This window comes from Manis javanica, chromosome 5, assembly GCF_040802235.1.
Source record: "Manis javanica isolate MJ-LG chromosome 5, MJ_LKY, whole genome shotgun sequence".
NCBI classification, from domain to species: Eukaryota; Metazoa; Chordata; class Mammalia; order Pholidota; family Manidae; genus Manis; species Manis javanica.
In genome coordinates this window covers 95,860,600-95,884,991 of record NC_133160.1, presented here as the reverse complement: position 1 = coordinate 95,884,991, position 24,392 = coordinate 95,860,600, and the positions used below count along the sequence as shown (strand labels likewise).

The following is a 24,392-nucleotide window of genomic DNA, read 5'->3' as shown; positions in this document are numbered from 1 at the left end:
ATCTAGAGTTCCCTCTGCATTGTACTAGGATTAGTCTGTGTGACCAGTTGAATACAGAAGAAGTAATGGCATATCAATAATGAGATGAGATTATAAAAGACACTTCCATTAATCTCTTTTTGGATTGCTTGCTCTGGAGCCATGGCCAGGCTCACTAGTGAGGACATGAAGACTGCAAAGAACCACATTAAGTGAGGTTGTGAGTGGATCCTCCTGTCCATCTTGAGTGTTAAAATGACTGCAGCCTCAGCTGAAAACTTGATTTCTTTCTTCTGCAAGACCCTAAGTGAGAATCACCTTGCTAAGACACTCCCAGATTCCTGATCCTCAAAAATGATCTGAAAAAATTACTGTTTGTCATTTTAACCTGTGCTTGAAGAACAAGTTGTTAGGCAGCAATTGGGAACTAATACATATATATTCTAAATTATTGAAAATTTTCTACCTAAGCTTCTGAAACTCATGAAAGTATAGTTTATACCAACTGGAATAAATAGGAGAGGGTAAAGAGTTGGAGATTATTAGACTATTAGAACATTTAGGACTATTGTACATTTTACTTTTCTGTAATCACTTGTGTAAAAGAATAGTAAGATTGCAATAGAAACAACATGCATCATATACATCCTTTCTCATGTCCTCTACTATAGATGGCTAAACTGGCTTAAACATTTGAAGACTTCTATTTTTCTTCTCACATTTCTTAAAAAATTAATATTCATGTAGAAACTCATCTGCAAGTGACAGTCTGGATTCTAGTTTATAATTTATAGCAATTCAGAACACCTACCTACTTTTAATAATGCTCAACAGTCTTTGGGAACAGGTCTTAACACATGTACTGCAAATGTTTGTTTCCAAGACAGTAATGATAACCATGTCAAATTCAAATAGGAATGTGTTAGAATGGGGCTAGTGCCAGTTTTGCTGGAAAACTTAAAACAATCATGAATCAATAACCAGAAAAATAAGTTTTAAAGGAAACTGATCTGATAGAAAACTATTTTTTACAATTACCTATTTTTTCTTAAATACTCTAAAATTTTTATTTTGAATTTGTTTTAAACAAACCAGTATATTTTAAAAATTAATTTGATAATCTCTACATCATAAAGTCAGTCAGTTTCATAGAAATCACAAGAAACATAAAAACAAACAAATCTTAAGGAAAAATACAAGTATAATAACTTTATGAAACTTAGAACTCCAAGGAGTTTGCAACAGAACCCATTAGCCATAAAATTGTAAAATGTTACACAAATATTTTTCAAGCACTAGGAATCATTCAACTTGATGTTTTTATTTACAGATGAGAACCAAAATAATAATAATGAGACATTTTACTTAAGATTCACAAATGTCAAGCTTATGTACCCATCCCTACTCTTGATCTTCTCAATCTTGCTTTACCCTTTCCTTTCCAAAAGCAGTGGTCACTTTCTAATATACTACATAGCTTACATATTTATTATTCTAGTGTTAAGAGATTTACCTACTCTCATAGAGTTTGAGCTGGGATTAGAATCTAAGTATCCCTATGCCCATCTGAGCCAATTGTTCCAGTTAACAAATATCTGAGCTCTCATCATGCACCACAGCAGAATTTACCCATAGGCCCAATTGCATTTGATCTTACAGGTAGTATAAAAGGTTTTGAGGAGAAAAATGATTTGAAAATTATTCTAAAATTTTGTATTGCTGTAGTGCTTATTTAGAAAAGAATGTATTAATTGTGAACTATGTGGTTATTTGAATACAACTTTTATTCTGACTCTCCTTAGTACACAGAAATGTATGAAATGAAATGTTCCTTGCAGAATCAGTTCTTTTATCTTAAAATGTTGTCACGTTCATAGTCAACTTTTTGATTAGGGACTGGAATTCAGGCACAGTAAAGACCTGTTTGGTTTCTGACTCATGTTATATAGATTTTGGGTGGCTTGGCGCCTCTGGCAGTTCAGACCTGTAATGACAAATCATTGCTGAAATAATGATTTTTTTTCCCTCACTTTTGAAATCCTTCATCAAGTGAATAAGTACACTTGTATTGTTTAACTCATGTAGGCTGAATATGGCAAAATAGATTTAGGACCATGCTAGGAACTAGGAGCTCACATTTAGCCAATTATATTTGATACCTGTTTTCCTTATAATTTAATCCTAAAAATGAAGGTGTTTGCACATCAAATTGTTAAAGGGACATTTTTATATTTCATAATTATTTCTCATTTAATCCAGTTAAACTTGGTGATTTTCAGTCTGAGCCCAAGTCATTCATTCCTTCATTCACAAAATTTTTATAGAGCATCTATTTCAAAGACCACTTTAATAGGCTCTGTCATGCAGTTTAGCGTCTATGAGGGGTGACAGAGAATTACATGTACAATTATAATATAGTACAATAATAACACCTGATGGGGAAAATTATCTAAGAACACTGGGTATTACTGAGGAAGGACATGAAAGACAGTTAGCTAAATGAAGTGGGTTGAGACATCCTCAGAATACAAGGGACAGTTTTTCAGGGCAAGAGAACAGTTCATGTAAAGGCTAGGAAAGGAGATGGGAAATGGTGCATGGGAGGAACTGAAAGTTCAGTTTATTGGAGTGGGGATAGGGAGGGGGCATTGGAAGGGCATGGCTAGAGATAAAACTGGAAAGAAACCTAAAGGTTAAGAGCCAGAAAATATAGAATATTATGAGCCAGGTTAAAAATTTATACCTTATCTTAGAGTAATGGAGAGCCACAGAAGTAGGTCAAACTGATATGATATTTTTGGAGAATGGATTGGAGACTGGCAGACCAGGCTGTGGAGGTTAAGGCAGCAGAAGGAACTGGCGATATGAGGGGTATTATCCAATTGAGGAGAATAAGTGTGGCATTTGAAATGGTGTGGAAAAGTCTAATCATTTTGATAGGAATAAATAGGAGTAGAAGAGATATTGCAGAGCATCTAGAAGTCTTGAATTTAAGGCTGGTAATTTCCTTTAGTAAATAGGAATCACGAGATTGTTGGGATGTGTGGCAAGTACAGTTAATTAGCAACACAAAAGCATTCTTAATCCCTCTTTCTCTTTGTCACTTTCTATTACAGAGCCAGGAAAATCAGATTCTCATTTTTCTGGCCTCCCTTTGGTCTAGGGGTAGACATATGACTCAGTTCTTTTCAATGAACTGATGGAGCATCTGTTGAGTAGCTTTCTAATGAGGAGATAAGTGAAAAGGAGCTCACTGTGCTGCTCCTCTCTTCTTGCCGTGAGAGGGGATGTGATATTTGGAATTGTGCAGCTCTCTGGCAAAAAAAACTGTAAGACAATAATACATAGGTGAAATGCTAAGGATGTTGGAGAAAAAGATAGAAAAATCTAGGTCCTTGATGTTATTTTGACCAAATCTAAGACCAACAACCAGTAAATTTCTTGTAGTGAAAAAAATAAATGGCCTTATGTTTTAAGCCACTGTTAGTGTTACAGTATCTTGCAGGAAAAGCATTTATAATGAAATAGGAAATAGGTAGAGGAAAGGAAGACAAAAACAGAATAAGCTGACACCAAGTTAAGACTTCTTATGTGTTACATAGAAGGTCTTAAGGTATGATTTCTATAGAACCAAGAAATGTTCTCCAGTTCAAAAACTCTCCTTATCTATTTGTTGATGCTTCAAATGCAGTTAACCTCCTTACTGGTTTGCTCATTATTCAAACGCAAGCCTTTTATTATGTAATTAAAACTCAAATTAAAACTGCCAAGATATATGGCAGAAATATCTACTGACAAAGTATTAATGATAATTATTTCATTAGCTCAGATATCTAGGAAATGAGTCCTAGAAGCCTAAAGTTGGGGTGCAAATGCATGAGGATTGGAATGTTGACTTTTATTACATATAACTTGGACAGATTGCATCCACACATTTTCACCTCCTTTTCAAAAGACACACATTCATAACTTAGTCTCTATGTGTAGCTATTGCTTCCACCCAAAGGTTTATCCCATCTTGTTTGTTTGCCCTATTACAATTCATCCTTCCAGGACCCAACTCAATTAGTATCTCCTTAATGTAACATTTCCTAATGCACAAAGTTGGTTGTATGTTTTATGTGCTACAAAGTACATCATTTGTATCTTTGTAATAGCATTTATCCTGTAGTAATATTCTGTTGATTAGTTTGTTGATATCCACCACTTGATAACAATATCCTTTCCTTCAGAGAATAGATGTTATTGTCCCTGTATCCCTCACACAAAGCATTGTAACTAGCCTATAAAACATAAATTATTGGAGCAGAAATCAAATCAGTGGCTGGCAGGGACTGGGGAAGAGAGGAAAAGACTGATAATAGGGGAACAAGAGGGAACTTTTGGGAGTGATGGAAATGTTCTATATCTTAGTTGTGGTGGTTAAATGACCACATATATATCACTGAATGGTACACCTAAAGGGAAAATTTTACTATATGTAAAGTATATCTTAATAAGCATGTACTGCAAGAACTATATAGAAATAAAGGCCTTATGTGACAAACCCATAGCTAACTTCATACTCAGATCATATTTTCAACATACTGAAAGCTTTTCCTCTAAGATCAGGAACAAGACAAGGATACCCACTCTTATAACTTTTATTCAACATAGTACTGGAAGTCCTAGCCTGGCAATCAGACAAGAAAAAAAGAGATAAAAGGCATCAAAATTGGTAAGGAAGATGTAAAATTGTCACTATTTGTAGATGCCATGATACTACATATAGAAAAACCTCAAGATTCCACCAAAAATCTATTAGAATAAATGAATTCAGTAAAGAGGGTGAAGTATCAATATAAGGAAATCTGTTACATTTCTATATTCACATAACTAACAGAGAAATTAAGAAATCACTCCATTAACAATTGCATCAAAAAGAATAAAATACCTAGGACTAAATTTAACCAAGAGGGCAAAAGACCTGAACTCTGAAAACTATTAAGACATTGATGAAAGAAAGAAATGGAAGATAACTCAAATAAATGGAAAGCAATCCCATGCTCATGAATAGGAAGATTTAATATTGTGAAAATGGCCATACTACTTAAAATAATCTTCAGATTCAATGCATCCCTATCAAAATACCAATAGAGTTTTCATGGAACTACAGCAAATAATTATAAAATTTGTATGGAACCACAAAAGATGCTAAATAGTGAAAGCATCTTGATAAAGAAGAACAGAGCTGGGGGTATCATGCTCACTGATTTCAAACTATACTATTAAGCTACAGTAATCAAAACAGTATGGTACTGGTATAAGAGCAGATACACAGATTAATGGAATGAAAGAGAGATCTCAGAAATAAACTTTTGCTTATATGGTCAATTACTGTATGACAAAGGAGGCAAAAATATACAATGGGAAAAAGACAGTCTCTTCAATAGTGTCTCTTTTGAATTAGTTTTGGGAAAACTGGACAGCTACATGCAAAAGAATAGAATTAGATGCTTATCTTATGCCATACATAAAAATAAACTTGAAATGGATTAAAGACCTAACTATAACACCTGAAACCATAAAATTCCTAGAAGAACACATAGGCAGGAAACTCTTGAAAATCAACATTAGTAATTTTTTTCTGGGTATGTCTCCCCAGGCATGGGCAACAAAAGCAAAAGTAAACAAATGGGATGACTTCACACTAAAAATTCTGCCTCATCAACAAAAATGAAAAGGCAATTTCAATCTACAGTATGGGAGAATATATTTGCAAATGACACATCTGACAAGGGGTTAATATCCAAAATATACAAAATACTCAAACAGCTCAATATCAAAAAGACAAAATAATTCAATTAAAAAATGGGCAGAGGATCTGAATAAACATTTTTCCAAAGAAGACATACAGATAGCCAACAGACACATGAAAAGATCCTTACCATCACTAATCATCAGGGATGTAAATTAAAACCACAATGAGATATTACCTCACATCAGTCAGAGTGACTAAAATCAATAAGAGAAGAAATAACAAGTGCTGACAAGGATGTGGAGAAAAGGGAAACCTTGTACACTGCTGGTGGGATTGTAAATTGGTGCATCCACTATGGAAAGCAGTATGGAGGTTTTTCAAAAAAATAAAAAAAGAAATACCATTTGACTAATTCTGCTCTGGAAATTAACCTGAAGAAGAGAAAAATCACTAATTCTAAAAGATATATCTATTCCTTTACTTATCACAGCATTATTTCCAATAGCCAAAATATGGAGGCAACCTAAATGTCCACTGACATGTATATAATGGAATATTACCAGCCATGAACAAGAATGAAATCTTGCCATTTGCAACATGGATGGACCTAGATGGTATTATGCTAAGTGAAATAAGTCAGAAAGAGAAAGACAAATAGCCCATGATTTCACTTATATGTGAAATTTAAAAAACAAATGAAAAACAAAACAGAAATAGACTCATAGACACAGAGAACAGACTGGTGATTGCCAAAGGGGAGAATGATGGGGGGATGAGTGAAATAGGTGAAGGGGGAAAACAAATAAATGATAATGCGAACATCTAGATCTAGGTGATGGTTATAGGAGTACATACACATGCCAAAATTCATCAAGCCATACACTAAGGTTTGTGCGTTTTATTGTATGTACCTCAAAATAAAAATAATATATATTGTATATATATAGGAATAAGTGAGTGGACATGAATGAGTGCAAGACACAATGACACATTTACCTAAGACTTAATTTCCTTTTTAGGAAGCTTACTTTTTTAAACACCTTCTGAAACCAGGGCAATGCTTAGCACAAATAAAACTTGAATACTGGGTGTTTTAGGTAAGCCAGTGAGATTTCTGAACAGAGGCATTCCTTATAATTACTCTGTATAATTTGCCTAAGTAGAAAAGTGACTGTTCAATATATATCATTCAGAGGCAACTTTGATATTGATTCTAATATAGCACAAGTCACAAAAATAAAGAAATCTTTCCTAGTACACTAACTCAGAAGTGATTTTCCAGTCTGTCTCAGAAGCATCTTATGTTGATATTAAAAGGAAAGAGAAGGTATGTGATAGAAATTTCAGATGGAGACAAATTCTGAATGTGTAAGATTTATAAAATATTTTATCTATGCTGTATTTTATCACATAAGATTTCCTATCTTTTTACTAGTTTCAAGATTATCTATCTAGAGTTATCCTTAGATGTCTTTAACATGGTGGTAATCTGACAACAAATAAACTCATGTTGAGATAGAGTTGTGGATTACTAACCACCTTTCCTTTTATAAAGACTAAATTTAAGTCTGACTTAGGACATAAATTTAAATGTTTACTACTTCTAATCACCACTGAAAGATGGTATATGTCTATGAAGGTATGTATACACAGGACCCATCTTAACCATCAAGAATTTCAGTCTCTGCTCAAAAAAGGTACAGCCTAAAATTAAAAGTGAAACTTGAAGCCTGTATAGAGTGTCATTATACATTACCTGGAGCCATGTCTAAGATCACACAAAATTAACAGTTTCATTTCTTCTTGCTCAATTTTTAAACTCAGCATCAAGTTTCCTCTTATTCAATGAAGAAATTTGAGGATTCTGTTAAACATTTTCACTGACCCTGTTTCAAAGCTAACAGATAATTAACAGGACTTTGGCAGCTGTATTAGGGTTCTATGGAGGAACAGAACCAATAGGATATATACAAATATATAAAGAAATTTATAATGAGGAATTGGCTAATAAATTAACTATTACAGCAGCCCTACATCAATATTTATCTTAATTTAAAGGGTGAGTTCTATCTCCATATGGATCCTGAAAGCAGTAATTTAAATCTTAGTCACCACATTTATAGTCCTGCTGACACAATTTTATTTTATGGTCTATATTCTAGGAACTCTGTCTTAACTACCATGCTGAGTCACAAAAAAACACCTTAATACAAATTATAAAACAATAATACTTTCCTATGACTAAGTATGTATTTCAAAAGAAGAGGTACCTTTAATCTCATTTGTACTACTGAGAAAAAGGAATTAGATACCATTGTAGGAGATAATTCTTCTAACAAAGAAGGCAGAAAGTCTGAGGACAGATAAATGGTCTATTAAATGATTTTTTGGACTCAGCTACTCCAAACTTGAGGGGACTAGGAAATCAGCCCAAGATTTTCAGATAGTTCTGAGTCTGAGTATTTTAAGATGGAAAAATAAAGAACATTTAATTCTTTTTTTTTTCTTGCAACAGGCCACCCTTTATTTGGAGTTTTCGACCAAAGCAGGTCCCAGCAGAGCTGCGCGACATGGGCAAAATTCTGCCCAGAAAGCTGGGCCTCGCAGTGTATAAAAAAGGCCCCCCATGGGGCAGAGCTGTGAAATCATTAAAAAAAAAGAGAGAGAGAGAAATCAGTGTCCCAAGAAGCCTGGCTGGGGCAGTTGTAAATTCCCCAGGGCCAGGACATGTGCCAGTGCTGCTGCGGTTCTAAGTCTGTTTTCTCCTCCACTGATGCAGTAAGAATATTTTAATTCTAACTGGAATAATCAGTGCATTTTAGACAAGAAATGTACACAAATATTTGGATGTATTCTGATTATCTATGACTGCATAACAAACTAACCCCCAAATTTACTGGTTTAAAAGAGACCATTTTATTGTCTTATGTACTGAGTGACTAAAATTTTATCATTTACTAGTTGTAATACTTTTATAATGGGGCACTCTCCTTCATCTATTACTTGATTACCTAGTAGAACACAGAGTAAAGGCAGGGTAAAAGCTTCTTTTCCTATACTTATCCATTTTTATGATAATGAATTTTCTTCTCTTAATTGTTCAAAGACAACCAGTTTTTTTTAATGCCATAAAGAACTAACGGATTTAAACATATTTGATAGCTTTCAAATAATTGCAAATTTTCATCTTATTGGAGTTCAAATTGCCCCATCTTTGGCCAAGGTCAGGGTCCCCTTCAAGGTCAGGAGATACTCCTGAATCTTTTTGACATGATATTAGTGGTCTTTGATAACCTCCCTGCTTTTTTGGTATAGGAAGATATTCCAAACTCATTCTGTACATTTCCTGTCCCAGAGTGGAATCTTTCTCCAAGAAATCATGGTTTCCTTTAGTAGTAAGTATTTCAAGACCACAGTAGGTAGTGATGTCTACTGGGCTAGTCAGTTCACAGGCTTTTTCAGTGAACACAGATGGAGTGCGTGTGTGTGTGTGTGTGTGTGTGTGTGTGTGTGTCAAACCTCTATACTGATATTTCCAATTCAAATAAAGGACCAACTGGTACTCCACAGTTTGCACTCTAACCTCTCTCTATCACATATGTTTATCCTTTCTTCTACTTGCGAATCCTGGTGGTTCTTAAAGAAACAGGAAATAACAAGAGTTGTTTATTTGCTTTATTCAAAAATATGCACACAACAGCCTTAAAATAACAATACTAATATACTTATTCTAACGCAATTACTAAAAACTTTAAAGTTTCTTTTCATAAGTTCCTACCATTCTCTCCCCATTTTAAGAGATGTCCACTGACAGATTTTATAGCCTATATATATATATATATATACTCTACTCTTCCTTTTAAACCTCATTTTGTCTTTGTTCTACAAATAGCTATACAGTCATGCTTAATATCTGTCTTTACAGACATTCTGGTTTTGTGTTGCTCATTTTCTAATAGATTCTTCACAAGCACCCATGAGAACAATATCCACAGAGTTCTTACATGACATTAATAGTTTTTCTGTGCCTTTGTATTTGAAAGGTACTTTTGCTTACTATAAAATCTTTGAGTCACATTTTATTTCCCTGAACACTCGTTTATTTTCTTGGAATGTACATTAGTCCATTTTCTTCTGGTATAAACAGTTGCTATTAAAACTGTGATGACAGTATAATTTTCTTTCCCTTTAGGTTACTTGCTTGCTTTTGTCTAAATGCTGAACTTTAAAAATTTTCTTTAAAGTCAAAATTTTATTAGACTATGTCTTGGTTTTAGCCATCTCAGTTGATATTCTCAGGTAAATGATGTACTATTTCAAAACACAGTTTCAAATCTTTATAATTTTCAGGGAATGTTTTTTCAATTAAAGTTTTTTGTAATTTTTTCCACACATTTACTTTGGTTTCCTTCTATAGTGGTCCCTATTATAATTATCTCGGGTCTTCTTTGCTTATCTTCAACACTTATTATTTTCCCTTGATATCTGTTTACCTTGCCATTTTCAGTTTTAGGTTTCTTTTTTTCCTTTTTCAGTTTTTACATTTCTCTTACAGCACTAACTTGTGTTTATCCATGTTACATGTAGTTTAATCTTCATTTCTAAAATTTTTTTCTTTTATTTCTCTTCCTTTCTTGAGCTATGTCACCTCTTTCTTGAGATTTTTAAACTCCGGTCTATGTTTTTCTTCCATGGCATGTATCATTTTGAAGATACTCAACTTATTTTAAAATTTATTTATGGTAATCTGTATGCTTAGGCATTTTGTGTAATTAATAACATCATTCATTCACTAAACAAATATTTGCGCATGTACCAAGTGCAAACAGGCATTGCAGCATTAAGTTGTGCCATACTACCCAATCAACCTTACTGTTTTATGCAACTAAAATTTTGTGATTGTTATGCAACAAAAAGTTGGTGAATATACCATAACTGTTAAGTCCCAACTGTTTTTAGTCTCAACAGAATACTTCCACATCATGAATTCTCCATTCTTGAAATCCTCATTTTTTAAACTGTCAGCTGGATTTATGTATTAGGAACATTTAAAGGAAGATGTATTTTGAAGGAATTACAAGTTAGAGCTTTTTCTCCATAAATGAATGCCATATATGTTATCTAGAAAATTGTAATCACAATCCTTTCACTCCAGATCTTTGTAGAAGTTTAATCATCACCTTCTGACATTCAACTTAATGAACAAGCTTTACACTGATTTTTTTGTCCCTTTTAATTTTTTAATTTTTTATATTCCTTTGCAACTTTTAAAAAAAAATTTTTTATTAAGGTATGGTTGATATACACTCTTATTAAGGTTTCACAAGAAAGAACAATGTGGTTACTACATTTACCCATATTATCAAGTCTCCATCCATACCCCAATGCAGTCACTGTCCATCACTGCAGCAAGTTGCCAGAGATCCACTATATCCCTTCTCTGTGATACAGTGTTCTCCCTGTGATCCCCCACAACATGTGTACTAAACATAATACCCCCCAGGCTCCTTCTCCCTCCCTCCCCACCCATCCTCCCACACCCCTCCCCCTTGGTATTCTTGGAGTCTAGTTCATTCTTGGAGTCTCTGTTGCCATTTTGTTCCTTCACTTTTGCTTCATTATTATACTCCACAAATGAGGGAAATCATTTGACATTTGTCTTTCTCTGCCTGGCTTATTTCACTGAGCATAATGTCCTCCAGCTCCATCCATGTTGTTGCAAATGGTAGGATTTGTTTCTTTCTTATGGCTGAATAGTATTCCATTGTATATATGTACCACATCTTCTTTATCCATTCATTTACGGATGGACACTTAGGTTGCTTCCATATCTTGGCTATTGTAAAAAGTGCTGCGATGAACATAGGGGTGCATATGTCTTTTTGAATCTGAGAAGTTGTATTCTTTGGGTATATTCTAAGAAGTGGGATTCCGGGGTCAAATGGTATTTCTATTTTTAATTCTTTTTTTTTTAATTTTGGTATCATTAATCTACAATTACATGAAAAACATTGTGTTTACTAGGCTCCCCCCTTCACCAAGCTTCCCCACATGCCCCTACATAGTCACTGTCCGTCAGCATAGTAAGGTGCTGTAAAATCACTACTTGTCTTCTCTGTGTTGCACAGCCCTCCCCATGCCCCCCCACACACTATACATGCTAATCGTAATGCCCCCTTTATTTTTCCCCACCCTTGTTCCTCCCTTCCCACCCATCTTCCTCAGTCCCTTTCCCTTTGGTAACTATTAGTCCATTCTTGGGTTCTGTGATTCTGCTGGTGTTTTGCTCCTTCAGTTCCCTTTGTTCTTATACTCCACATATGAGTGAAAACATTTGGTACTTGTCTTTCTCTGCCTGGCTTATTTCACTAACCATAATACAATCTAGCTCCATCCATGTTGTTGCAAATGGTAGGGTCTGTTTTTTTCTCATGGCTGAGTAATATTCCATTGTGTATATGTACATCTTCTTTATCCATTCATCTACTGATGGACATTTAGGTTGCCTCCATATCTTGGCTATTGTAAATAGTGCAGCGATAAACATAGGGGTGCATCTGTCTTTTCCAAACTGGAGTGCTGCATTCTTAGGGTAAATTCCTAGAAGTGGGATTCCTGGGTCAAATGGTATTTCTATTTTGAGCATTTTGAGGAACTTCCATATTGCCTTCCACAATGGTTTAACTAGCTTACATTCCCACCAGCAGTGTAGGAGGGTTCCCCTTTCTCTGCATCCTTGCCAACATTTGTTGTTCTTAGTCTTCTCGATGCTGGCCATCCTTAGTGGTGTGAGGTGATATCTCATTGTGGTTTTAATTTGCATTTCCCTGATGATTAGTGATGTGGAGCATCTTTTCATGTGTCTGTTGGCCATCTGAATTTCTTTTTTGGAGAACCATCTCTTCACATCCTCTGCCCATTTGTTAATCGGGTTATTATTGTGGCTCTTTGGGTGCTGAGTTCTTTATATATTTGGGTGTAAGTTCTTTATATATTTTGGATGATAACCCCTTGTCAGCTATGCCATTCCCTTGCTCGAGGAGATGGGTTCAGGAAGAAGTTGCTCATGCTTATATTCAGGAGATGTTTGCCTATGTTGTCTTCTAAGAGTTTTATGGCTTCACGACTTACATTGAAGTCTTTAATCCATTTTGAGTTTAGTTTTGTGTATGGGGTTAAACCATAATCCACTTTCATTCTCTTGCATTTAGCTGTCCAGTTTTGTCAACACCAGCTGTTGGCGAGGCTGTCATTTCCCCATTGTATGTCCATGGGTCCTTTTTCGTATATTAATTGACCATATATGGTTGGGTTTATATCAGGGTTTATATTGGTCTATGGGTCTGTTCTTGTGCCAGTACCAAATTGTCTTGATTACTGTGGCTTTGTAGTAGAGCTTGAAGTTGGGGAGTGTAATTCCCCCTGCTTTATTCTTCCTTCTCAGGATTGTTTTGGCTATTCAAGGTCTTTCGTGGTTCCATATGAATTTTAGGATTTTAGTCCCTTTTTAAATTTGTAAATTCTTGAAATTAAAAAAATTATCTAGGAAATTTTTTAATGTATAGTCTTTTTTAATCACTTCTGACTTAAGTCTAGTTAGCTTTCACTTGCAGACTGAGAATTCATGTATATTTATTATTTATTCTGTTTTTTTTGTGTGTGTGTATAGTTTGATTATAATAATTAAAGGTTGTTCTTCAGCCCTCTAACTCCTATATTTATCATTTCTTTAAATCTCGTCTTTTTCTTCTGCATTCTAGGAGGAGAGGTGGTTTCAAACTTTTCTTCCATATCAATAATTTAGATGTTTATAGTCACTTTTTAAAAAATGTTTTAGGTTTATAAACAGTAAGATTAACCTCTCTTAAGTCTATAGCTGAGTAAGATTTGAAAAACATATTTAGGCACCACTATAACTGGTTTATTCTGGGAAACACTTGAGTGAGACAAGCAGAAGACCAAGGACTGCTTTGAAGAATGATCATATTTACAGTCAGAAGGAAGAAAAATTAGAGGACTGGTTTTCAGCTCTAACAACTGCTGCCATTCTAGAAGGTTTCAGGGTTCAGTAGAGAATCCTTCTACTCTCTTGCCCCCTGTTATGGGCAGAATTACGCTCCTACCCTCAACTGATAGGTTGAAGTCCTAAACTCCAGTGTATTAGAATGTGACTGCACTTGGAGACAGAGCCTTTAGAGAGGTAATTAAGTTAAAATATAGTCATTAGGGTTGGCTGTAATCCAATATGACTGATGCCCTCCTAAGAAGAGGAAACTTGAACAGAGATAAGTAAGGAAAATAGGTAAAGACACAGGGAGAAGATGACCATCTATAAACTAAGAAGAAAGGCTTGGAACTGATCCTTCTATCATGGTCCTCAGATGAGAACACTGCCAAAATCTTGATATCAGACTTCAGCCTTCAGTGCTGCAAGAAAATAAATTTCAGTTGTGTAAGCATTGAATCTGTGCTACTTTGTATACATTCCCTGACTTTTTGATCTACCACCAAGCAAAATACCAATCAGGGATCATTCTAATTCTCCTACCTCAATGAATGCTACAGAAACACCCACCCTTAGAATTTGACAAGAGTGGTTCCTATATTGCATCTAGGAATCTGGTTCTTTTCCAGCTACGCCAAACCCAAAAAGCCTAGGAATATGTGGGGCAAAGAAGCATTTTCATGCAGAACCTGTGCTTGACTTTTAGAAAATGCAAGTGGTTCTTGAAATTCTTTGTTCACACAATTCTAAGAAGGCTAACAGTGACTTTTCCCCAGGTCCTTCCTGCTGAGGACAGTGCTTTCAGTATCTGTGTATATCTTTAGACCCAACATGTAGCAAAAAGGCTCTGAGGCCCAAGTGAAACTGAACTCATCAATCTTCCTGAAAGAGATTTAAAAATAAAAATCATAAACATGCTCATGGAGGTACAGAAAAATATTCAAGAACTCAGGGACAAATTTAGAATGGAGATTCAATCATTAAGAAATTCCATATCTGAAATGAAACATGCAACAGAGAGATTTAAAGGCAGATTAGATGTAGTAGAAGAGACAATAAATGGAATAGAAATGAGAGAAGAGAAATAAAAGAAGCTGAGGCACAGAGAGAAAAAGCGATCTCTAGGAATGAAAGAATACTGAGAGAACTGGGTGACCAATCCAAAAGGAACAATATTCTCATTATAGGAATACCAGAAGAAGAAGAGGGAGAGAAAGGGATAGAAAGTCTCTTTGAAGAGGTAATTGCTGAAAACTTCCCCAACCTGGGGAAGGAGATAGTCTCTTAGGCTATGGAGGTGCACAGATCTCCCAATACAAGGGACCCAAGGAGGACATAAAAATAATTAAAATGGCAAAGATCAAGGATAAGGACAGACTTTTAAAAGCAGCTAGAGAGAGAAAAAAGATCACATACAAAGGAAAACCCACCAGGCTATCATCAGACTTCTCAGCAGAAACCTTACAGGCAGAAGGGAGTGGCATGATATATTTAATGCAATGAAACAGAAGGGCCTCTAAGAAAGAATACTCTACTTGGCAAGATTATCATTTAAATTTGAAGGAGGGATTAAACAATTTCAAGATTAGCAAAAGCTGAGAGAATTTACCTCCCACAAAGCATCTCTACAGTGTATTTTAGAGGTACTGCCATAGATGGAAGTGTTCCTAAGGCTAAATAGCTGTCATCAGAGGAAAAAAAAGCACAGCAAAGAAAGTAGAACAATTAATTACAAAACAGATGCAAAAGCAAATCAACTACCCCCAAAGTCAGTCAAGGGATAGACAGAGTACAGAACGTGATACTTAATATGTAAAGAATGGAGGATGAAGAAAAACGAGGAAGAAAAAAAGAACCTTTAGATTATGTTTGTAATAGCATACTAAGTGAGTTAGACTGTTAGATAGTAAGGAAGTTACCCTTGAACTTTTGGTAATCACGCATTAAAGCCCACATGGCAGTAAGAACATACCCATCAATAATCACCCTAAATGTAAATGATCTGAATGCACCAATCAAAAGACACAGAGTCACTGAATGGATAAAAAACACACAACTAGGGGATTCTCAAGATGGCAATGTGAGTAGGTTGGCAGAACTCTCCTCCCAAAACCATATATATTTTGAAAATACAGCAAATACAACTATTCCTAAAAGACTGACCAGAAGATACAGTACACCAGCAAGGCTACATCATCTACATCTGCGAGAACTCAACATCTCATGAAAAGGGTAAGATACAAAGCTGCGACCCAGCAGGAATTGAGCACTCCCCCCACCCCAGCTCACCAGTAGGAGGAAAAGAATAAGAGTGGGGAGTGAATGGAAGCACAGGACTGTGAAATAACCAGCCCTAGTAATCTGCACTGGGAGCATAGATACACATTGCAAGGTGTACTGGACATTAGAGGAATGGAAAAGCAGAATTCAACGCTAAGACTGCAAACAGGTTCCCACAGTCAGCTGCTCTGGGACAAAAGAAAAGCAGGCACTTTAAAAGTCTTAAGGGGACAAGGGTTTAACAGGTGTACAAAATCATCCTGGCACAATCAGCCCAGCAGGCTGGGGACTTTAAGGAACTTCAGGTGCCCTAAGCCCCTGGGGAGCAACACAGCTCTGAAGCCCCTCATGGAGATAAGCAGCCTGCCATTCATTCCCCACTTCTGGGACTGCAAGTGAACTGGCTGACCCGCCATTGCTACGGAGCAGCTGGGGAGCAGCCCGGCCCACAGCAAACACACAGAGGTTTCTCCTAGCATGTGGCTAACCAGGCCAGACTCAGAGACATCCCTCTGCTTGCAGTTGACCAGCACAAACAGCAGAGACTGGTGCAGAGTCCGAAAGGCACAAATAGTCTTTATTCACACGGCAAACATGCGCTGCTTGACTCCAAACCCTGCCAACCTGAGGGCCACCCCACCCATGGCAGCTCAGGGTAATAACCCAGAGGCTTCCCTCTGCGTGTGGCTGACCAGCAGAGGCAGAGGAAACCTGCATGGAGTCCGGGAGGCACGTAGGGGCTCTGTTCTCACAGAGAACATGTGCTCCTCGCCTGTAACCACCACCAGTGCCCTATGCCAGCCCAAGGGCTGCCCTGCCCACAGCAGCTCAGGGGATCAACTGAGAGGCTGCTCTCTCTGTGCATTTGCTTGGCACAGGCAGCAGACACCGGCACAGAGTCCAGAAAGCACAAAGGGGTGCCATGCTTGTGGAAGAACACACGCCACTCGCCTGCGACCCTCACCGGTACCCAAAGCCATCCTGAGTGCCGCTACACCCAGGGTAGCTCGGTGGATTACCTCAGAAGTTGCTCCCTTTGTGCCAATGGCTGGCACAGGCAGTAGAGACCTCAAGGTGACCAGCATGCAGGAAGGGACTTTGTTCTCTCAGCTGACACAGGTGCCACTCACCGGAGATCACTTCTATTGCCATGAAAAGGCAGAATAACCTTGTTCAGTCCAAAATCCCTCAAACACCAGAGAGAGGGCCTGGTGAGACCAAAATCACCAATCTTCCTGAAAAAGAATTCATAATAAAAGTCATAAGCATGTAATGGAGCTAGGGAGAAATATGCAAGAGCTAAGGGATGAATTCTGGAGGGAGATAACAGAAATGAAACAAACAATGGAAGGATTTAAGAGCAGACTGGATGAGGTGCAAGAAACTGTTAATGGAATAGAAATCAGAGAACAGGAATACAGAGAAGGTGAGGCAGAGAGAGATAAAAGGATCCCTAGGAATGAAATAATATTAAGAGAACTGTGTGACCAATCCAAACAGAACAATATTCACATTATAGGGGTATGACAAGAAGAAGAGAGAGAGAAAAGGGATAGAAAGTCTCTTTGAAGAAATAATTGCTGAAAATCTCCCCAATCTGGGGAAGGAAATAATCTTTCAGACCATGGACGCCCACAGATCTCCCAACACAAGAGAACCAAGGAGGACAACACTAAGACATACGATAATTAAAATGGCAAAGATCAAAAACAAGGACAGAGTATTAAAAGCAGGCAGAGAGAGAAAAAAGATCACCTACAAAGGATAACTCATCAGGCTATCATCTGACTTTTCAGCAGAAACATAACAGGCCAGAAGAGAATGGCATGATATAGTCAATGCAAGAAACAGAAGGGCATGGAACCAAGAATACTGTATCCAGCAAGATTATCATTTAAATTTGAAGGAGGGATTAAACAATTCCCAGATAAGCAAAAGTTGAGGGACTTTACCTCCCACAAAGCATCGCTGCAGTGTATTTTAAAGGGACTGCTTAGATGGAAGTGCTCCTAAGGCTAAACAGATTGCACCAGAGAATAAAAACCATAGCAAAGAAAGCAGACCAAACAAATACTAACTAAATGCAAAATAAAATTAGCTATCCCCAAAATCAGTCAAGGGAAACAAAAGGGTACAGAATAAAACACCTAACATATAAAGTGTGCAGGGGGAAGGAAAAGAAGGGAGAGAAACAAAGAATCATCAAACTGTGTTTATAATAGTTTAATAAGTGAGTTAAGTTAGATGGTTAGATAGTAAAGAAGCTACCCTTGAACCTTTGGTAACCATGAATCCAGAGCCTGCAATGGAAATAAGTACATGTCTTTGGATAATCACCCTAAATGTAAATAGACTGAATGCACCAATCAGAAGACACAGAGAAATAGAATGGATAAAGAGGCAAGACCCATATATATGCTGCCTACAAGAGACTCACCTCAAACCCAAAGACATACACAGATTAAAAGTCAAGGGATGGAAAAAGATATTTCATGCGAACAATAGGGAGAAAAAAGCAGGTATTGCAGTACTTGTATAAGACAAAATAGACTTCAAACAAAGAAAGGAACAAGAGATAAAGAAGGATATTACATAACAATAAAGGGGTCAGTCCAACAAGAGGATATAACCATTATAAATATCTGTGCACCCAACACAGGAGCATCGACATATGTGAAACAAATGCTAACAGAATTAAAGGAGGAAATAGAATGCAATGCATTCATTTTAGGACACTTCAACACACCACTCACTCCAAAGGATAGATAAACCAAACAGAAAATAAGTAAGGACACAAAGGCACTGAACAACACTCTAGAACAGATGGACCTAACAGACATCTCTAGAACTCTACACCCAAAGCAGCAGGATACACATTCTCAAGTGCACATGAAACATATTCCAGAATAGACCACATACTAGGCCACAAAAAGAGCCTCAGTAAATTCCAAAAGATAGAAACTCTACTAACCAACTTCTCAGAACACAAAGGTATAAAACTAGAAATAAACTGTTCAAAGAAAACTAAAAGGCTCATAAACACCTGGAGGCTTAACAACATGCTCGTAAAAAAAAAAATAAATGGGTTAATGACCAAATTAAAACAGAAATCAAGTAATATATGGAGACAAATGAAAACAACACCACAATGCTGCAACTTCTGTGGGACGCAGTGAAATCAGTTCTAAGAGGAAACTATAGTAATCCAGGCCTATTTGAAGAAGGAAGAACAATCCCAAATAAATAGTCTAAAGACACAATTATTGAGACTGGAAAAAGAAGAACAAATGAGGCCCAAAGTCACCAGAAGGAGGGACACAATAAAGATCAGAGAAGAAATAAATAAAATTGAGAAGAATAAAACAACAGAAAAAATCAGTGAAACCAAGAGCTGGTTCTTTGAGAAAATAAACAAAATACATAAACCACTAGCCAAACTTATTAAGAGAAAAAACGTATCTATACACATAAACAGAATCATATATGAGAAAGGAAAAATCACAACACACTCACAGAAATACAAAGAATTATTAGAGAATAATATGAAAATATTATATGCTAACAAACTAGATAACTTACAAGAAATGGACAATTAATATTATCAAAATGGACATCCTGCCTATAGCAATCTTCAGACTCAATGCAATCTCTATCAAAATACCAACAGCATTCTTCAATGAACTGGAACAAATAGTTCTAAAATTCATATGGAACCAAAAAAGACCCTGAATAACCAAAGCAATCCTGAGAAGGAAGAATAAAGCACGGGGGATATCACTTTCCAACTTCAAGCTCTACTATAAAGCTACAGTAATCCAGACAATTTGGTACTTGCACAAGAACAGACCCATAGACCAGTGGAACAGAATAGAGAGTCCAGATATTAATCCAAGCATATATGGTCAATTGATATACGATAAAGGAGCCATGGATATACAATGGGGAAATGACAGCCTCTTCAACAGCTGGTGTTGGCAAAACTGGACAGCTACATGTAAGAGAATGAAACTGGATTATTGTCTAACCCCATACACAAAAGTAAACTCAGAATGGATCAAAGACCTGAATATAAGTCATGAAACTATAAAACTCTTAGAAGAAAACATAGGCAAAAATCTCTTGGACAAAAATATGGATAACTTCTTCATGAAAGTTATCTTCCCAGTCAAGGGAAACAAAAGTAAAAATGAACAAGTGGGACTACATCAAACTAAAAAGCTTCTGTACAGCAAAGGACAACACCAATAGAAGAAAAAGACATCCTACAGTATGGAAGAATATATTTATAAATGATATATCCAATAAGGGGTTGACAATCAAAATACATAAAGACCTAATGCATCTCAACAAAGAAAAAGCAAATAATCCAATTAAAAAATGGGCAGAGGATCAGAACAGACACTTCTCCAAAGAAGAAATTCAGATGGCCAACAGGAACGTGAAAAAATGCTCCACAACACTAATCATCAGAGAAATGCAAATTAAAATCACAATGAGATATCACCTCATACCAGTTAGGATGGCCACCATCCAAAAGACAAACAACAACAAACGTTGGCGAGGATGTGGTGCAGCTACACTGCTGGTGGGAATGTAAATTAGTTCAACCATTGTGGAAAGCATCATGGAGGTTCCTCAAAAAACTAAAAATAGAAATAGCATTTGACCCAGGAATTCCACTCCTAGGAATTTAGCCAAAGAAAGCAGGTTCTCAGATTCAAAAAGACATATGCACCCCTATGTTTACTGCAGCAGTATTTACAATAGCCAAGAAATGGAAGCAACCTAAGTGTCCATCAGTATATGAATGGATACAGAAGAAGTGGTACATATACACAATGGAATACTATTCAGCCATAAGAAAGAAACAAATCCTACCATTTGCAACAACATGGACGGAGCGGGTATTATGCTCAGTGAAATAAGTCAGGCAGAGAAAGACAAGTGCCAAATGATTTCCCTCATTTGTGGAGTATAACGACGAAGCAAAACTGAAGGAACGAAAACAGAAGCCGACTCAGATTCCAAGAAGGGACTGCAGGTTACCTTTAAAGGAGAGGGGTGGGAAGGGTTCTGGGAAGGGAGGGAGAAGGGGAGTGAGGAGTATTATGATTAGTACACATGCTGTGGGGTAGGTCATGGGGAAGATTGTTTAGCACAGAGAAGACAGTGACTCTACGGCATCTTACTACACTGATGGACAGTGACTGCAATGGGGGAGGTGTGACTTGATAATATGGTCGAATATAGTAACCACATTGTTTTTCATATGAACCTTCATAAGTGTGTATATCAATGATACCTTAAAAAAAAGTCTTCTAGGCCCAAGAGGTGAAGGAGTGCAGCAGGGGTAGGTTTATCCAAATCAAATACAGGATACCTTGTTAAGTTTGAATTTAGACAGGCAATAAATAATTACTGTAAGTAAGTTCTAAATATTGCATGGGGCATACGTGTACTAAAATATTATTCATACTTTACCTAAAATTCTAATTTAACAAAGCAGCCTACATTTTTTCTTTTAACAAATCTGGCAACCCTGGGTGAAGCCAGAGTTGACATTTCAGCTGGATGTGCATTATGCATGAACGCAAAACCCCGAATGGTATGAAACTGAATGGGAGGAGGTGACACTATGTAGGCAGGATACATATGCCAACCAATTCTTCTTGAATCACCCACATTCTGTCTGACACATAGGAATTGTAGATTCAACCTGGCTAAGTCATTTTATAAATAGAACGATTGAACATATTCTATATTTACATTTTGTTAATTATATTTATGATGCTTAAATATTTGGAAATACGATGTTGGTCTCCATTTTCACTTTTGCGTTAGGACTGTTGAAGAAGATTTCCCTGAGAGGTCAAGAGTATTGCCAAGTACATTTAAAAGATGAGGAACCTAAGGATTAGGGAAGGTATATATCATTTGTCCAGAGTTATTCAGTTAGTGGAATCCATTTTCAATGTTGGTCAGAATATAAAGCAAACATTCTTTTTTTAAAATTACATGTACAGCATGGCCACTATAGTTAATAATACTGTATTACATGTTTGAAAGTTGCTGAGAGTAAATATTAAAGCAAATATTTATCACTAAAAAGTAATTTACTGTTTTATACGTTCATATTATAACCTTAACCACCTTATTTAAAATGCGTGCATAAAAGCATTTCATGTGATTTCAAAGACAGATATAATGGAAATCCCAATTGTTTGGGCATTGCTAGTGAATTTTATGGGTCCAGATATTTGATTTTATATGTGCCCACATTTAATAAAACTAGGTTCCTGTTATAATTACGAAATTGGGACCACTGATTTGTAAAACAGAATGTCAATTTAAGTTTATAATGACCAATCTATTTGGTAGAATAATGATTTATAGTAATTCCTCTTTAAAGGAAATGCCAACTAGAGGATCAGTTTACAACTCAGAAAATTTCCTGTTTTGTCTAATATTAAAATAGAGTAAAGAGAAATACGGTTACCATGACAACAGCGCGAGCCTAGACATTTTCCGCTCCCGCGTCGCTGGGGAAGAAAAAATATTCTGGCTGCGTCTTGCGTCATCATTACGCGCTCCTTGGGTTTCTACGCTCTGTTTGGAAGGTCCCGGCCCGGCTACCGTCGCCGCACGCCAGGAATTATTTTTTCTTTCAACCTTTACTATATCGCACCGAGGTTGCAAGGCTGTAAGTACTGAGGGACGAAAGAATGAGCGCTAGCAAATGAGCATTTAAAGATATGCCGCGGCACGCTTTCCACCTCGGAACCTTCCCTTTCTTGATCCTATCAGCTTCCTCTCAGCTGGGTTCGCGCCGCGTCAACTTCCGGGCGGGTGCCCGCTAGCACGGCCTCCGCCGCTCCCCTCCGTTTGGCCCCTTTGTGTCCCTGCCGTGTCGACGAGCGGGCCCTGGCACGTCCTTTCCCGAGGCTGGGAGCCCCGTAGTGCAGGCAGTCTCTCCCTGTGGGCGGGCGCGCGGCCCCCAGGGGGGTTAGAGTGGGGAACGTGCCTGCGCGTGCTGGGGTAAGAGGAGGTTGCACGAGGGTCAGCTTGTGGTTCGAGGAGGGAGGGGCGGGGCGGGATGGGGGGAGACGAAGGGAATCGGAAGAGCGGCGGAAAATTTTAGAAGGGTATCCCTGACCACCTTCTGATCACTGTGGCGTAACAATGAGGCGCAGCCATAATAGTCATCCCGAGCCAGTGGCATGTTTGCGTGCTCTTAATTGCCTTGGGAATGAAGTGCTGTGGCTTTGTATCTTACGTTGTTTTCATGGCCTCTTTTTCTCTTTTTATTTTCTTCCTGCAGATAGGGCATTTAAAGCTCTCAACCCCACGCGTTGGTGGTGTCTGCCAATATGAATCTTTTCAATCTGGACCGATTTCGCTTTGAGAAAAGGAGTAAGATTGAGGAAGTGCCTGAAGCAACCCCTCAACCTTCCCAGCCTGGCCCTTCCTCACCAATTTCTCTTAGTGCTGAAGAAGAGAATGCTGAAGGGGAGGTTAGCAGGGCAGGCACACCTGATTCAGATATAACCGAGAAAACAGGTGAGTTACAGTGTTGGAAATTGATGTAGCATCAAGAGGTATGCTGAAAGATGAAAGGCAGAAGAAACTCTAGTTTTTATTATTGATGGCATACAGACTGATGCATTGTTCTCCACCATGCCCTTTCAGATACAGCTTTCGGTCTGCCATAGGCACCATTTACTTCCAACTGAGTATCCATCCATAGCTGCTTCAGTTTTGAGTGAGTTCTTGGAATATGGCACAATGATGGAGTTTGAAATCAAAATTTAGGTCATCCTTAGATCAGAATGGTTGCTACTGCAGGAGGAACTAGGTGATTCATTCCTATGATAGACTTTGAGGCTGTTATTTATCAGACTTATGCATTTGTTACAGTGATACTACAAAAAAATTAATTGATCACCTACTATACAATAGACTTTATTCAAGGTTTCTGAAGACAACTTGTATGAACAAATGAAGATCAGATCACTTTCAGATTTTGCTGTCACTTGACTTCCTTGAGTGTAAGTGAATTTACACTGAAAGATTTTAAGCATAGGAGTGATATTCCCGTGTTCATACCTCCAGCAGATAATTGTTTGCATAATGTGTTGTAGCTAATATCTGACCATCCAGGTACTTTAATATTTTAACAATGAATGTATTAATATTCTTCTTATGTAGTTAGGACAAATAAGGTTAGGGTGTAGGAAGTGTAGAGGCCAGGGAGTAGAGAGCCATGGGATTTTAAGTCCTTAGAACTCTCTTCTTTTTAGTTAAATGGGACATTGGACAAGTCACTTAAAATTGGAGCTCCCCAATTTTTTCATCTATAGAATAAAAGCACTTTGTAAATGAGAACTCAAC

General features: G+C 37.2%; 1 protein-coding gene and 1 long non-coding RNA gene across 8 annotated transcripts in view; one reads left to right on the top strand and one right to left on the bottom strand.

Moving 5' to 3' along the window:
* LOC108401136 (uncharacterized) overlaps positions 1 to 22,634 on the bottom strand; it is a 230,973-nt gene extending 208,339 nt beyond the window's left edge. For all 5 annotated transcript variants that reach the window (XR_012131648.1, XR_001854083.3, XR_012131649.1 and 2 more), the window contains exons 1-2: positions 22,501 to 22,634; positions 17,024 to 17,239 (exon numbers count right to left, since the gene is read on the bottom strand). This is a non-coding gene — a long non-coding RNA (uncharacterized lncRNA). The remainder of the gene's footprint in view (positions 1 to 17,023; positions 17,240 to 22,500) is intronic.
* Positions 22,582 to 24,392, top strand: part of SMARCAD1 (SNF2 related chromatin remodeling ATPase with DExD box 1) — a 95,257-nt gene continuing 93,446 nt past the window's right edge. For 2 of the 3 annotated variants that reach the window (XM_037020164.2, XM_037020163.2), the window contains exons 1-2: positions 22,725 to 23,039; positions 23,323 to 23,561. In XM_037020164.2, the coding sequence (XP_036876059.1) occupies positions 23,372 to 23,561 (190 nt within the window). In that variant the 5' untranslated portion in view covers positions 22,725 to 23,039; positions 23,323 to 23,371. Of the gene's footprint in view, positions 22,705 to 22,724; positions 23,040 to 23,322; positions 23,562 to 24,392 lie in introns of those variants that run through there. The other variant, XM_073237289.1, reaches the window with a different exon arrangement.